A 15,328-nucleotide genomic window follows, 5' to 3' on the forward strand; every position below is an offset into this window, starting at 1 on the left:
TCTGCAATGTGTGCTAATGTATGTGCTCATGTGAAGTGACATGGGATCCTGGCTGCCAGACCTGAATAAGCTGTGTGAGAGTTATGTGCAACTATTCAGCAACAATCAAGCAGAAGGATCTCAGTGACTTCTGTGACAAAGAGAGAGTGAACAGAAGAGAGAAAAACAGAGAAACGAGCAGGGAATTAAAGAGGGAGACAGGGAACAAGGAAGCGGGTTGTTGTGGTCGTGCATATCTGCTAACCCCCTGTGTCTTTTGTGTATTTTCTAGAGCACTAACGGGACGCTCCGGGAATACGCCGGAGGAGCGAGAACCCGGAAGTGCTGGATTTATTACCCCGTTGTTTTCCCTTCCCGGATCAAAGAGACGGATTGTTTTTATTTTTGTTTCTCCTTGTCTGGGACTGCAACCCCTCGTTCTTGTTATTTTTGTCAGGTTACACATTGCTGTGTACCCCGGCTCCCCTTTATTTTGTTTATTGTCCTTAACTGTTTGGTGCCCATCTGGTTTTTTGGGGTTTTTTGTTCGTGAAATAAAGTTGGGGCTTGTTAAGGAAAACCTGGTTCTGGTCATTCTTTTACACCACATTCCGCCATCCTGGTCACACTTCACAAGGGGCATGATAGTTGATGCAACTTGATTTATTTTACTTTTACAGCAGAATGGCCAAAAAAGCCAAATATTACTTTAACATAAGAATTGGCTACTACAGTGGTATCTATAAATCTCATTATTCTTTGGACTTGACTGACCTCTACATGTAAGTACCCAATCAGACCGTGCCTTGAAAAGTATCTATATGACTTTCTTACATAGATTAATAAAATTATTTTTGTGTTAGTTGCTCTTGATTTGTATTTGGAGTCTAGCTCGAAATAAAGAGATTCTATTAAATCCCTTGGGGCTCTTTGCGATGGCTCATTTCAAGCATAAACTCTTCCATATATTAATATAAACAGTTTCTTTCATCCACCCTGTTGACTACCATCATCCCACCCACTGCAACGGACGATTTATTCAGCAAGTCTTATTTCACCCAAGGTTTTCTTCAAAGACCATATTAAAACACAAAAACCTTGATGGAGGAATTAAGATTTTTGTTGAAGCCCCTAGCAATATAATTAAAAGCTCTCCTTTTTAGCTTTGTTTAACCGACATGAAATAATGCAGTGCACTCTACATAATATCATATCCCCTCATGTCCACTAAATAACACTGCCAGCTCTAATGGTAGCTTACCTCCTCATGTCTTCTTGTATGTAAAGTGTCATCAGCTGCTTGGGGATGTTAAAGGATAGAGTGCATTCTGCCATCTGTTCTCGAATGAACATCCACTTGCGGTCTACAGTCTGAAATCTGTACACTTTACAGACTGGGTTTTTAAATACTGGAAGAAAAAAAATAAAATAAATAAATAAATAAATAAAAATAAAACTACACAGAACCTCCATGCTAGAATAACTGAGGCTAGACACTATTTTTACTTTAAAAACTAAATAGTAAGACATTGTGACAGGGTAGTGTCACGGCTAATACGGGCAAGAAGAGAGACTCAGAACATAGAAAACTGCAGTGAAGCGCTATCGCGCACGTTTAATTAACAAAGACAGTAAGCGAACAAAACACATTAACAAAACAAAAGGCACAAGGGCCAAAAGAAACGGTCTATATAGAAACTCAAGAAGCAACACAGCAACACATACTTCCACCAGCGCCGACTAACACCCTTGATTCCCCTTTTTATACACCTGTGACTGGAACCTAATTAATCATCACTTATTTAATTCACGGCTCCAGCCACATTCCGATGTGTTTCTGCAGGGAGGAATTTAACCCCTTCCTGCCAACCCAATATTACCCCCCACACACACACAGAGCTGTGCATCGGCAGGGCTTTCACCCTGCCACAAACATATTTGAGGACTTCTTCATTATTTTTTTTCTACATTTACTGTACACACAGTAATTTGTCCTTGCCCATGTGTAAATCTGGATCTGTTCTAGAATCACATTTAGTGGAAAATCACAACTTAAAACTAAAGACCTGAACAACACAGATGAAAAACTAACACTAAACAAATTTAATCAAGTGAAGATGTAATCACTTCAGCTGAAGTATCAAACCAGCCTTAGACACCTTTTAATAAGAAGTCAAGAATCTCTCAATAGTGCTGAAAACATGTGAGGCTAGGATTAAAAAGAACAGACTGACACCAGATACCAAAGCTTTGATCAGTCCATACTAAATGCCCAAGTACTGTATTAAATGAGTCAACACAGCAGGGACTCCTATTGCATAGCAGTTTCACCCATTCCAGGTCTTCCTGTGAGCTTGATTAGCCCCAGTATAAAGGTAACAAGCTCAGATGTGTCTTATTAAACTAATAGTAAAACCAAGAATGGATCCAACGGCTATGAAATGTGAGTTTTATTTCCACCCTTGCACAGTCCATACAGTACCTAATAATCACAGAACCAAATAACCAAGCTTAAAGATTAACCTAATTTATCTAAAGGTTTAATATCAAAGACACAGAAAAACAAATCACCTACGTTCGGCTTTAATTAGAACAAGGAGTGACTGTTCAACTCAAAATAAATTGCAGGGGAAGTTATGGAACATTAAAGCTTATAAATAGCTCCTGGCAGCCACCAGCCAGTGACCACACATCTTTTTACTACTTCAATCAAGCGGGGATGAAGAATGATTAGTCAAATTACTTTCTCTACACACTGTATGTAACACAGTATAACCAATCTTTGTTTTCAACCAAGTTCACAGTGGTTGAAAAAGAAAAAGAGATGTCAGGCATGAAGCAGTTTGACAAGTGTTTTTTTTTTGTTTTTTGTTTTTTTGCAAAGTCTGAAGATACTAAAAGCATTTTTAAAAACTTCTTTCAAGCAAACTTTGAAATCTCTTAAAGACTAAATCACTTCAAATGTCACCTGAAACCCCTTTGTTCATTTCACTTATTTTATGACATTTGCTATCATTTAGAGTGGTACTGGGTTTTGTTTTTAAGCTAAAAATGGTCTTTAACTGCAAAAACTGTAACAGCCTCACAGGCTCTGTCTGGACAGATGCTGTTAAGTAACTTATACAACCTTTGGAAATGAAGGGCAAATGCTATGAAAGCTATTGAAGCCACAGAGACATTACATTAAATTACCCAGGTACAATTTTAATGTTAGAATGACTGTTAATAAGATGTGTGAAGCATGCTTTCACATCAGACTTTGAACATATTTAGCCCTTACTTTTAGTGTATCTTGTCCGAGAGCTGACAAACTGTTGAAGCCACAATCCTTTCCTCTCACCATCACCTGATTTCTTTGGTCTCAGACCATCACTGCTGTAGCTCGCACACTAAACATGATTTAACAGTCTACCTGGATGTTGTTGATGCCTTTGCTGTGAGTTTCTGCATGGGGGAATTCCACTTTGAGAAACTCTGCAAACATAACAAGGCTAAGCCTTTAATTTTAAATTAATAATGGAACTCTTCATTTGCTGAACTGAACACATTCAAATTTAATTCTCATAATTTCCCCTTATCTCTATTGTAAGTCATTTAACTCCCTCCCAAAACTGCCAGTCATGCACCAGGACATAAAGCTAAAAGATGAATGTTCTTACTTTGAATTCATGATAATGAAAAAAAACAAACCTCAAGGGATTTTATAAGTAATACTGTCTCATTTGATTATGAGGAACTGTTGTTCTTGCTTCAAGACATGACTTTGATTTCCTTTTCTTAACAATTGCAGGAATCAGCATGTGACTTGAAGGAGACACAGCGATTAGGAAGGCAGATCCAAAGGCAGCTTGAAGATCTAATTGGTGTGCTGTAAGAATCATTGGAGTCAAATAACCACAGGACTCATACAATACAATAGGCGAGCAGAAAGCCCTGCAAAACAGCCATATTTTTTAATTTTAATGCATCTCAGGTACTAATAGAGACAACATACAGAGTTTGAAAGCTTAAAAACTGGCAATCATCAGATGTTTCAAACAATGTACTGTTTGTTGTCCCTATAAGTATGTGCATTAAGTCCTGCTCAGAGGGTGTCCTTGCACTTACAGTGCACAGCGATAAAAAATAAATGGAAATCTCCAATCAGCCTTTGAAAAAGGACATTTTCAAATAGTGATGACTCCAATTCAAGCTAAAAACAACAAATCCTCATATGAAACTATATTACTGTACTATATTAAAATGTAAATACACATTTCCCTTGAAGTGTGTTGTTTTAATAACTAAGAATGTTAGCTTTTACATTGACCTGTACACTCCAACAATTACAAAATATGAACATTACATGGAGGACTTGATGTCAAGATATTAAATCAGGCACTCAACACATGTAAAAATCAAGTCAAACCAACCTACCTGCATTCATCAAATGGCTGTTGTCTTTGTCATTTGTGGTTCTGTGTGATGCAGACTCACAAATTAAGGAGCACTAAAAAAAAAAAAAAAAAATCATCAGGTCTCACACTAAACATCCCTCCGTAATACTGTATAGCACAATGTATAGGCTGCTGTACGACACAAGCTCATATCCACTAAGACAAGTGAGCTTTCTGGCTGCTCTAATATTGAGTGCTACACCATCCCATTGTGAATTCTGAGTAAGTTTTATATTACCATGAATTATATTAACAGTCACAGAAATTAGACTTTGCAGGTGGATAAACCAAATTACAGGACACTTGGAAAATCAGCATGGATCAGAAAGGCACTGTAGCTGCATAAACCACTCACTATGGGCGCCATTTGTCTAGAAAAAGGATGCTGCATTCCCACAAACAATATCTCTTGGGAGGATGTAATCCTTAAAATCAGTTTGGAATGTTTTCTTTTGCAGTTTTGCAACATAGCCAACTTTATAAATCACATTGTACATCATGTCAAGAAAAGTTGTGAATATTATAAAACAGCCACCACATGCCACACCATAGCAATTGTATGTAGTACACCATTTTCAGTGGTATCAGAATCTCTTTTTTTAATGAGCACTTCAGATGGGAAATAATCTGTCACCCAACTTATAATCAACAAGATATTCTTTCAGCATAATAAAAAAGAAACAGCACAACAAATTTGTTAACTATTTTCACTGACAACCCTACTTTTAAAAGTGGTATGTGCCTGTCACAGAGCATCTGTCAGTTGAAGGTCATTCATGCATGAGAAGATATGCATATGCCAAGTGAAGTAGTGTAGGAATTTCTATTCTCACAAACCGATTGGTCTTATTACAGTATATCCATCATATATTTTTGCATGTTTCAAACAAACATATCAATTATGTAAAACTTAACACATACATCACAACTACTCACTAGAACTGCTTCTAGAACAAGGAATTTAGAGAGAATGCAACAAAACGTTAGGTTATTATCTGGTTCCCTGAAATAGAGATGTAACCATTACCGCATCGGCATTTACCTCCTAAAGATCCGAAACCTGAATAAGATATATCAAAGCTGCTCGACGAGCCTGTGACGCAGTCATGGACCGCCCCCGAGGACATAAAACACTACGGTCACAGACCTCAACGCCATTTTTCCTTCAAGCCTGTTGCAATCATGGATGCAGTGACCTTGAAGGTTAATCGTTACATTTCTATTACAGGGAACCAGGGGCCCATTTCATAAAAGTCCTGCGATTGCAAAGTGGTTGCGATGAGGTTGTGAGGACACAGAGTTCGTTGCTGCGTGCGTTTCATAAAGCACTTCGCAAGTGCCATCGCTTACGATCAATCTTTAGCGATCTGCGCTCAAAAAAATCAGTAACTCAGTAATCCACATTAAAGCCCAGAGACCTTTTAGGTAATTACACAATGGCAGCGGTGCAAAGGAAAACCAATTTTTCCAATGAAGACATTAATACAATTATAGATATGGTTGGCCAACACAAATCTGTTGTATTTGGCAAGTTGTCTGGAAATTTAACTAACGAAGACAAGAAAAAAAAGTGGCATATATTTACAGATGAAGTAAATGCTATAGGGGTGGAGCAGAGAACGGTACCTGAAATAAGAAAACAATTGATAGGTCTAGCGTTCATTTCAAGTACAAAATGTAACCATTACCGCATGGGTAAATGTAGCAAAGCTGTCGCAAGGGCAATATTGCAGAACAGCTGGAATGCTAAAAGGCAAAGCCGAGAAGCTGGCTTGTGCATTACCATACAGAACCCCAGAAACAAGTAGCTAAGGGAGATTGAAAAGGGAGAAACACACCTCTATTGCCTGTGTTATAAGGGTCGACTTGGCCACCTCATAGGCAGTCCTGACTGTGTCTCCTATCTATTTGGACAGACTCTGTTTAGACAGGGCTTGACCATGGGATTTAGCCCCAAAGCAAGTGTACTTGTAAAAATAATGTGTAAAAAATAATGTAATTGTATGTAAAAATAATGTGATATCTTGTAACAATTGTAAGTCGCCCCGGATAAGGGCATCTGCTAATAAATAAATAATAATAATAATAATGTGCCCAGAGCAAAAGCTTGCGGGCCACGTGATGGAAATTGGTTAATATATTACTAATCTGGAGACGGTCACATGTATAAAAACCCACAGCTTTGGCTGAACGAGGTTGGGGTGTTCAGAGGTGGAACGAAAAAGAAAGAGATCTAGAAAGGTACATTTAAAATAACAATTACTACGCATGCTGGCTTTACATCAGCATGCTACTTGTTGCTTTATTTTACCTGTTTATTTTGCCAATCATGCCTTTTGTTTTGTGGAAAGTGTTTTGTTTTATTTAAATCATTTTTGATTTATAATAAATCCGCGCAGCAGCACTTTACACAGTACTGTGTCCTGTCTCTTCCTGGTCTGACATCACCCATCAGCCATCCTTACCACATTTGTCTGTACAGACAAGCACATGTCTCCCTTGAACCTCCTGCAAAAAATTCTGCAAAGCCAGGTAAACTGCCTGCAGCTCTAACCTCACATCTTGCGCACCCCTGCCATTCCACATAGCGCCCCAGCCCAGACTAGACGCGTCCATGGTGACAACCTCCCTTTAGGTGACACTGCCCAGCACTACGCCGAGGCATAGATGGGCAGACTGCTTCCATCAAGAGAATGCCTTCATACAGTAATGAGACACTGTCAAGAGGCAGCCACAGTTGAAAAACCCTGCTGCTGAACCAGGCCTGCAGAGGGTGCATGCACAGGAGACCCAATGGAAGGGTCTGGGAAGCTGCTGCCATCAAGCCCAGAAGTCTCTGGAACGTCACTACAGTGAGCACTCTAGTTGAGCTGAAAGAGTTCTAAACTGGCGGCTAGTCGCTGCACTCTGTTGTACGACAGAGTGGACAGCATGGACCTGGAGTCCTCCTAGATAGGAGGCTGTCTGAAAAGGTGTGAGCTGGCTCTTCATATGATTCATCGAGGTAGTCGAGGAGGGCGATCAACACACCCTTCTTCGTAGTCGGCAGAGATGCCCATCTCAAGGTTCTGGGTAGCAGCGCTGAGCACTGTGGGAACGGTGGCTCCTCCCCATTGGGTATGCAGGACAGCAACCCCTCTCTTTTTAGCTCTGGAGATGGCACCGACTTCTTTGCTTCTCTCTGTTGACGGCCGCTCCTCCTCTTTTTTAACCCCCTCCCTGCCAACCCAACATTCCCCACACCCGCCACAAAGTACCTGTACCAAAGCGGCAATTGATGCCTACACCAGCGTAAATTGAGTCAGGCCCAGCTTCTCTGCCTAATTCACCCTATATAGGGTGTCCATTGACCGGGAAACAGTAGGATCTGTAGCTGGATGGTCCCAAGATGACTGGATGTCAAAAAGAAAATCAACAGGGAGGGCTTAACCACAGGGGATGTGCTGTCTGACTCCACGTCCTCAGACAGGAAAGCCAGCTCCTGTTCACCCGTGTCATCAGAGGCGGTGATGAACAGCATGTCCTCCTGTTGCGCTCGTAGCCCCCTGGGACCCCAAGGGGACAGGCAGGGCAGGCAATGTCGAACGTTCACAAAGTAATTCTGTGAGCACCGTTCTTTGGTGGGAGACAGCTGTCCAGAGCATTTCCATCAGCTCTTGAGTCAACCAATCGCTTGGAACGACGACTCTTCTTCTTCTTCCTCAGGTGAGGAGAAGGAGAAGCAGAGGAAGATGAGGAAGACCTACTTTCCTGCGTGCATCATCCTGTCTCCCTTGGCGCAGAGCATCAGTATACTGATGTGCAGGTGTGCTGCCAGCAACTGGGCGGGTCAAGACCCGAACAAGACCAGCTTGGTACCGGACCAGGGATGTGTAGGACCAGGTGGAAACCGGGTCAGTACTGTACGTTACCAGGTCGGAACCGGGACAGTACCAGGTGACCTCGGTACCATACAGTATGGGTCTTCTGGTTCACAGTTAACATGGGTAGCAATGTACAGGGATGCCCATCTGTACAAGCCACTGGCAAAACCACTCGTACCAGTCAGTACTCGCACGAGACTGAGGGAAGCCTGCTTGTCAGAATGAACTAACAGGCTTCGTAATGGTGATGCTAAAGCTGTCCACAAAATGGCAAAGTCAGCTGACTTAAGTTGTTTGATTCCTGGTAAGGAGCGATTCAAGTCGCTGGCTTCACACGGGGCGCAAGGCTGCAGTGGGACGTAACAAACAACAGGCTGTAGTGCACAAATACACATAATTAGTAAAATTAATACTGCGATTATTTTTAATATCACATAAATAAATGTGAAATAGATCACATAAAAAGTAACAAGTACTTATCAGAAACAGCTCTCCTGTCAGGTCAGTTCTTGAAAGAAAAAATGGCGCTGAGGTCTGTGACTGCAGTGTTTTTATGTCCTCAGGGGCGGGGCATAATTGCGCCACAGGCTCGTTGAGCAGTTTTGATATATCTTATTCAGGTTTCGGGTCTTTAGGAGGTAAAAACCCATGTGGTAATGGTTGCATTTCATACTTGAAAGGGAACCTGAAAAAAGAACTGCACAAGCTGCAGGCTGTTGTACTATTGAGTTAATCATCCAAACAAGGCACATGACAGGACGCACAAGTTATCAGCATTACTTAAGTACATTTATGTTGACATGCAGGACTGCAAGGCACTGCTGTTTTGGGGCTGGGCACAGGTTCAGTAATATATAATAAATACATAGTAAACACTCAATAATGTACTGGAGATAGCTTTCAAAGTATACAGTGTCCTTAAGTAAATTAAAGACTTCACATGTTTAAAAAAATAAATATAACCTTGCATGAACCTCTTCCATAATTAAGCTTAAAACATACTGTATAAACAATACACTTCCGCACATGACCTAAATCTAGTTTGATGATAAAAAACAAAAGTACATACAACTTTTGAAGATGTAAGGAGGCAACCCATATTGAGGAAATCTGACCCTCTCACAGCTGAAGTGTAACAAGATGAGATGCAGCTTGGAAAATATGTCCTTTCTAATTGTGTTTAAGAGGGCATTTAGTTTTCAATCCCTATTCTGTTATTCTGTGATTTAAATTGTGCTGTAAAAGGGACAACACTGCCTCACTCACACACACACACGCTCTGTTTAAGGCTGTCTGCGGTTGAATCTCACTCAGTCACTTGGCTAATGACATCTTAAGCCCCAAAGTATTAACAGTAATTCAAGCATCTGGAAGAGCCAATCATTAGTAATTTAATTTGTGCAGCAGAGTGGCTAAGATTTTACCTTTTGTCCCTGCGCATCTGTTGCAATTTGGTCCACTTCTCCATCCTCTATCTCCCCCATCTTCAATTGGCTGACCACTATGCTGCCCACTGCGTTGGTACCATCTGATGTTCTGCAGGAAATAAAAAGGCAGAGGGAAAAGGGGAATTATGGATTCATATAATTGACATGTCAGGACCAAACACAAATTACATTCTTTATATTCATTTTAATGATTTTTTTTTTTTTCTTTCAGCAGGGAGATTGCATGGCGATTATAATTATGTAGTTGTATCCGTCTTTTTAAATGAAGAAGAATTACCCTTCTGCATCCAGTAAACACTTCCAGTAATTGTGATTGATGTTTTCGAAACCGCACTCTCCCACTTGGACTTAATAATTAGACGACAAGTGTGTGCTGCGTTGGCTGAAGATGCTAATGCTGGTGGATATGAAAAAAAATTGAAAGCAAAGGGCTGGTTGCTTATAAGGATGCAGAGTATTTTTTCCTTTTTATTTCCATAAAGATGCAGCTGCTTTCGAACCGCCCCTCAGGCAAAGGGATGGGAAGTCAGTTTGGTAACCTCCCTGTGCAAATGACAACGATGTCATCCTTCAACAGGGTGAAGACGAGTTTTTTTTTTTTATGACCAATACTGTTCTCAAATTACTGCCATCCTGTTTTTCAAAGTGGGCTGGGAAACGGTTTCCTTGCTGCATCCGATATTAATCTGGAGGAATACTTTCAGTGCATTAGTCACTTTCTACTAGCAAGCATGCTTTTATAAGATTGAACATCTGAGCACTTTTACTTAATCATTAATTTCTGACACAGGAGCCTATACCAGCTAGAGAATTGACTACAGCAACTGTTAGGTACCATGAGCAGATGGCAAGGGCACTTAATGAAAGCAAAGGTCATTTATTGACTGGCAATGTCCACTGCAGAGGATATTAATGAAAAATAAATTATATATATATATATATATATATATATATATATATATATATATATATATATATATTACACACTGCTGTGCAAAAGTCTTAGACATTTTTCTACTCAAAGCCTCCGCTTGTGTTTTCTACTATTATAACAACCTTGATTTGCATAAAGAAGGAAAAACACTGAGTGAAATAGCTCGCATCACTCGATTTTCAAGGTGTGGTATCCAAGCATAATCACCAAGTACAGAGAAACATAATCTGTAATTGACAAACCCAGGACTGGAAGACCCAAAAAGCTGTCTAACAAGGATGAGCAATGCTTGAAGATAATATCCTTAAAGCATAGAAAGAAGATAAGGGTTGAATTGACAATAGAACTGGCAGAAGGCACAGATGTCTTTGTCCATCCATCAACAGTCCAAAGCACCGTTGAACATTGTTCCATAGTCCAATTTCTGTGTTCTTATGTATATTTTAGCCTGTCTTGTTCCCTTTTCTTAACAGAGATATTCTTACTGCAACACATCCTTTAAGTCCTGATTTCAAGAGTGACCTTCGTACTGTTGATCTGATTTGAGCGAGCTATTTCATTCAGTGTTTTTCCTTCTTTATGCAAGTCAAGGTTCTTATAATAGTAGAAAACACTAGTGGAGGCTTTGAGTAAATTGTTGAATATATGAATGATGTATTTGAAGTGTTTTAGCTTATATTTTGGCCTTGATTGCTTGGGCTCCTTGACATGTGTGTTGCCGTTTAAAGCGGGTTTGAAGATTCTAAAGTACCGTCAACTAATTAAAGGGCTTATGCGGGAGGAGTTAAGATCATTTAAGTTTATGCAAGATTCAAACTAGTACTTCTGCTGTATTTTCTTTAAATATACAAATTAGTGAAGCAGAGTATTTTTCTTTCATCAAATTATACTGTTCTTTGTGGCTGAGAACTGACCTAATTTTCACTCTCAGGTTTTGTAACTGAGGCGAAGATAGATATTACCTCACCCCACACCGTAAGGAAGCTACAGTAAGTAAGCATAATTTATTTGTGTGTAAAACATATATCACACTTTCAGTACACTATACCCCTGTTGCATTTCTGCACTGCTAAATTTAAAGTACTCTTACAACAGAAGTGTTATACCAGTAGCATAAGTGTTCTGTGTTTAGATTGATATTTCTGGTTTTCTTATTCTTTGTCTCCTCCATGCAAACTTTTGTTTTGGTTGAAAACTGTAATGCTGAAGACACATATAGACTGTGAAGGTGTCTGCCCCAGGGAAAGGGTGAGGTGGTACAGGTACAGAATGCATATTCAATATTACAGATGCAGTTGCACACACTCTACTCACTCACACTGTGCAAGCATTGAGATCAGTCACAACTGTTGAGTTATCAGCAGCTCACAGAAAACAGGAAGAACAACATCTAGGAAGACATACTGCCTAGCTTTCTTTGGTTTTCTTTTTTTAAGACTTAAAATTGCATAGATTAAAGACAGTAAAGTCTACCAAGTTGAGATCATGGTCCCTGTTGTCTTGGAAACATAATTTATTATTTATATAATGTCAACCAACAACTTCTTAACCTTAATAATTATTTTATAATTACTCTCCAGAAAAAGGTTATTTGTTTTATCTAATAACATATATTTTTATATTGTTGATTTGTAAAGTAATAAAATATAATAATAATAATTTTTTATATACACACACACACACACACACACACACACACACACACACACACACACATTTCCGTATATATGTCAGTAGGCCACTGGAACAAAGAAGTTGAGTAAACAGTTTATGTTTTTAAATGACATGCAAATAAAACTTTACTGTAGCAATGATAGCAAACAAAGCAGCAGCAGTTTTAAGTAAGCTCCCAGAAGCATCTTAAATTCCAAATAAATGTACATGATAACATTAGCAATAACTTCTTTTCACCATATTTACAGTACCTTTAAAATACATTTTTTACAGCTTATTTGTCTGTTTTTTTTTTTGACAGCCCAAACCTAGTAAGCTTCATAACTGCCTAATTGCTTATTTTTAAATGCTGTTCTTTAGTCTATCCACATTAAGAGCAGTAAGAGCCTTCACATAAAGTAATACTATAATTTCTAGCTTTCCTTCATTCCTTATGTTAACGCTTTAAACTATAACAAAAGAATATATACGCTGAAAAAATCATTATACATCACCGTCAGTTTTTAACAGTGCTGAGATGTTGCAACACTGCTCACCCAGGGATGTAAATAAATGCAGACCACTCACAACTGAACCACAGTAAACATGCAACCACTCTTGTAGCTGAAGCAGGCACGAAAGATAACACCCACAACAAGCAGAAACACCCTCAGCAGCAGAATAATGTGAGGAAATTAATAGATGAAAATATAAGTACAGAAACTCATCAAAACAAAACAGGAAATGCAAAATACAGCCCTCCTTTAATCTAGAATGATACAGTAGGTGGGCATTTACTGTAAAGCGGGTTACCAGCTTATATGCACAACAGGTAGGTCCATACAAAATAAGACTTTCTCTCAATGAAAAAAAGGGATTTCTTTTTATCTAGCAAAGCAAGTTTTAAACACTGAGTGACCTGGTCTGGGACCAGAAACATGCATGAAAAGATCAGAAAATCAGACAGATTCTGTATGTACTGTAGGCTGGCAGGTAGACAGAAAGAAGTGGGTCTGTCAGCATTCATCGAACAAGGCCTGCTCCCAGAAGCTGGAGACAAAAGACGGAGGCAGTCTGTTTCTCTTGCTGTCATGGTGGACAGTTCTGCTTCTGAATTCAGAGATGTGGCAGTCTGGCGTGTTAGGTACAAACTGCAGCTAAAGTATAACATTATTTTTTTTAGAAGTCATCACACAACCTGAAAGCTACATTTTCATGTATTATCTGACCTAAACCTACAGTAAGCAGGGCTGTTGTAGCAACCTCTTAAGTGTCCCCATTCAAAATGTAAAAACATAAGGCAGGTCGGCATTGTGGTATATTTGCACAATGTATGTGCATGTTACTGCAGGCTGTATACAATTTCTCCTGCAGTGTGCAACAGCAAGGATCCATCAACCAACCTGGGAAACAAATCTGTGTGATGCTTGTGATCAAGTGATTTTTATTAGTTTACAGTTATGCCACAATTTCAGAGGGACAGCATTTTTTTTTTTTTAATTAAGCAAGTGTAAATCAAACCAGAATAAAATAAAGAAAGTGAACCACACATTGCAGATAATGATGATAATTTTGGACTCCTAAAAACCAGACATAATTACACAAGATGTTACCCAAATCAATGTAAGTGGTATAGTATATTGCAGGAAGCTGCAGTACCATCTATATACAGCACAACAGTAAAATGCTTAATTGTATTATAATACACCATTCTATGTAGTTACGTTCAAAGTCAGACGAATGTAGCAGTCTGTCACACTCAATATGGTAAATACGACAACTGTCATGACTATTCACCAAACTTTTATCACAGCCTCCGAGCCTGTGATAAAAGTTTGGTGAATAACTGTTTATTTTTTGGTACTTGCTAGCTTCCTGCTTCTGGGTTCATTAGAATAACAAATAGGTTTTCTAAATATATGCAATGCTGTGTTCTTTGTCATTAAAAAAAAAAATAATAATAATAATAAAAACATGTTGATCCTGTGAAGCTGCTTAACTTTGATTTTGATATGCATTCAAATATTTACAGGTTTTAAAAAAATGTAAAACGGAATTGTTGGAAATCTGCTTTGAGTTACATGTTTGCTGAAAACAATTAACCCACTTTCAAATCTATGCATAATCAATTAGAAGAAAGGTGCAGGTTAATATAATTTATAGTGATGTAACATATAGACAGGCCTTAAATAAAACATGAACCAAGTACTTCTGATACATCAGCACTACATTACAGCCACAGTTAGTCGGACCCTGATTATCATACTCATAGCATACCGAGTGTGAAGGATAATCATTGCTGTGATGTTTACTGCATGTGAGTACATTTCCATTAAGTCCTGAATAGGTAGAAAATGTTATTATCATAAACCCGGTTCATTGAAATAGAAATGTAACTATTACCAAATGGTTATTTACCTCCTAGAACTTGCTGCTCTAGAAAGAGTGCAAAGAATAGTGACCAGAATTATTTAAAAGGCATGTCGTATGCAGACAGGCTAAAAGAATTGAATCTACTCAGTCTTGAACAAAGAAGACTACGCGGTGATCTGATTCAAGCATTCAAAATCCTAAAAGGTACTGACAATGTCGACCCAGGGGACATTTTCGACCTGAAAAAAGAAACAAGGACCAGGGGTCACAAATGGAGATTAGATAAAGGGGCATTCAGAACAGAAAATAGGAGGCACTTTTTTACACAGAGAATTGTGAGGGTCTGGAACCAACTCCCCAGTAATGTTGTTGAAGCTGACACCCTGGGATTCTTCAAGAAGCTGCTTGATGAGATTCTGGGATCAATAAGCTACTAACAACCAAACGAGCAAGATGGGCCAAATGGCCTCCTCTCGTTTGTAAACTTTCTTATGTTCTTATGTTCTTAAAACCTGAATAAGATATATCAAAGCTGCTCGACGAGCCTGTGCGGTCACAGACTTTAATGTCATTTTTTCTTCAAGCCTTCTGCAATAATGGACGCAGTGACCTTGAAGGTTAATGGTTACATTTCTATTTCAG

General features: G+C 39.0%; 1 protein-coding gene across 5 annotated transcripts in view; it reads right to left on the reverse strand.

Annotated features, from left to right (window-relative positions):
* inpp4b (inositol polyphosphate-4-phosphatase type II B) overlaps positions 1 to 15,328 on the reverse strand; it is a 211,291-nt gene that overhangs the window by 95,100 nt on the left and 100,863 nt on the right. For 4 of the 5 annotated variants that reach the window (XM_058999293.1, XM_058999292.1, XM_034015249.3 and 1 more), the window contains 3 exons: positions 9,703 to 9,814; positions 4,396 to 4,468; positions 1,241 to 1,388 (listed from right to left, as the gene is read on the reverse strand). In XM_058999293.1, the coding sequence (XP_058855276.1) occupies positions 1,241 to 1,388; positions 4,396 to 4,468; positions 9,703 to 9,814 (333 nt within the window). Of the gene's footprint in view, positions 1 to 1,240; positions 1,389 to 4,395; positions 4,469 to 9,702; positions 9,815 to 12,828; positions 12,911 to 15,328 lie in introns of those variants that run through there. The other variant, XM_034015250.3, reaches the window with a different exon arrangement.

The sequence above is a fragment of the Acipenser ruthenus genome, chromosome 2 (assembly GCF_902713425.1).
Source record: "Acipenser ruthenus chromosome 2, fAciRut3.2 maternal haplotype, whole genome shotgun sequence".
Classification (NCBI taxonomy): Eukaryota; Metazoa; Chordata; class Actinopteri; order Acipenseriformes; family Acipenseridae; genus Acipenser; species Acipenser ruthenus.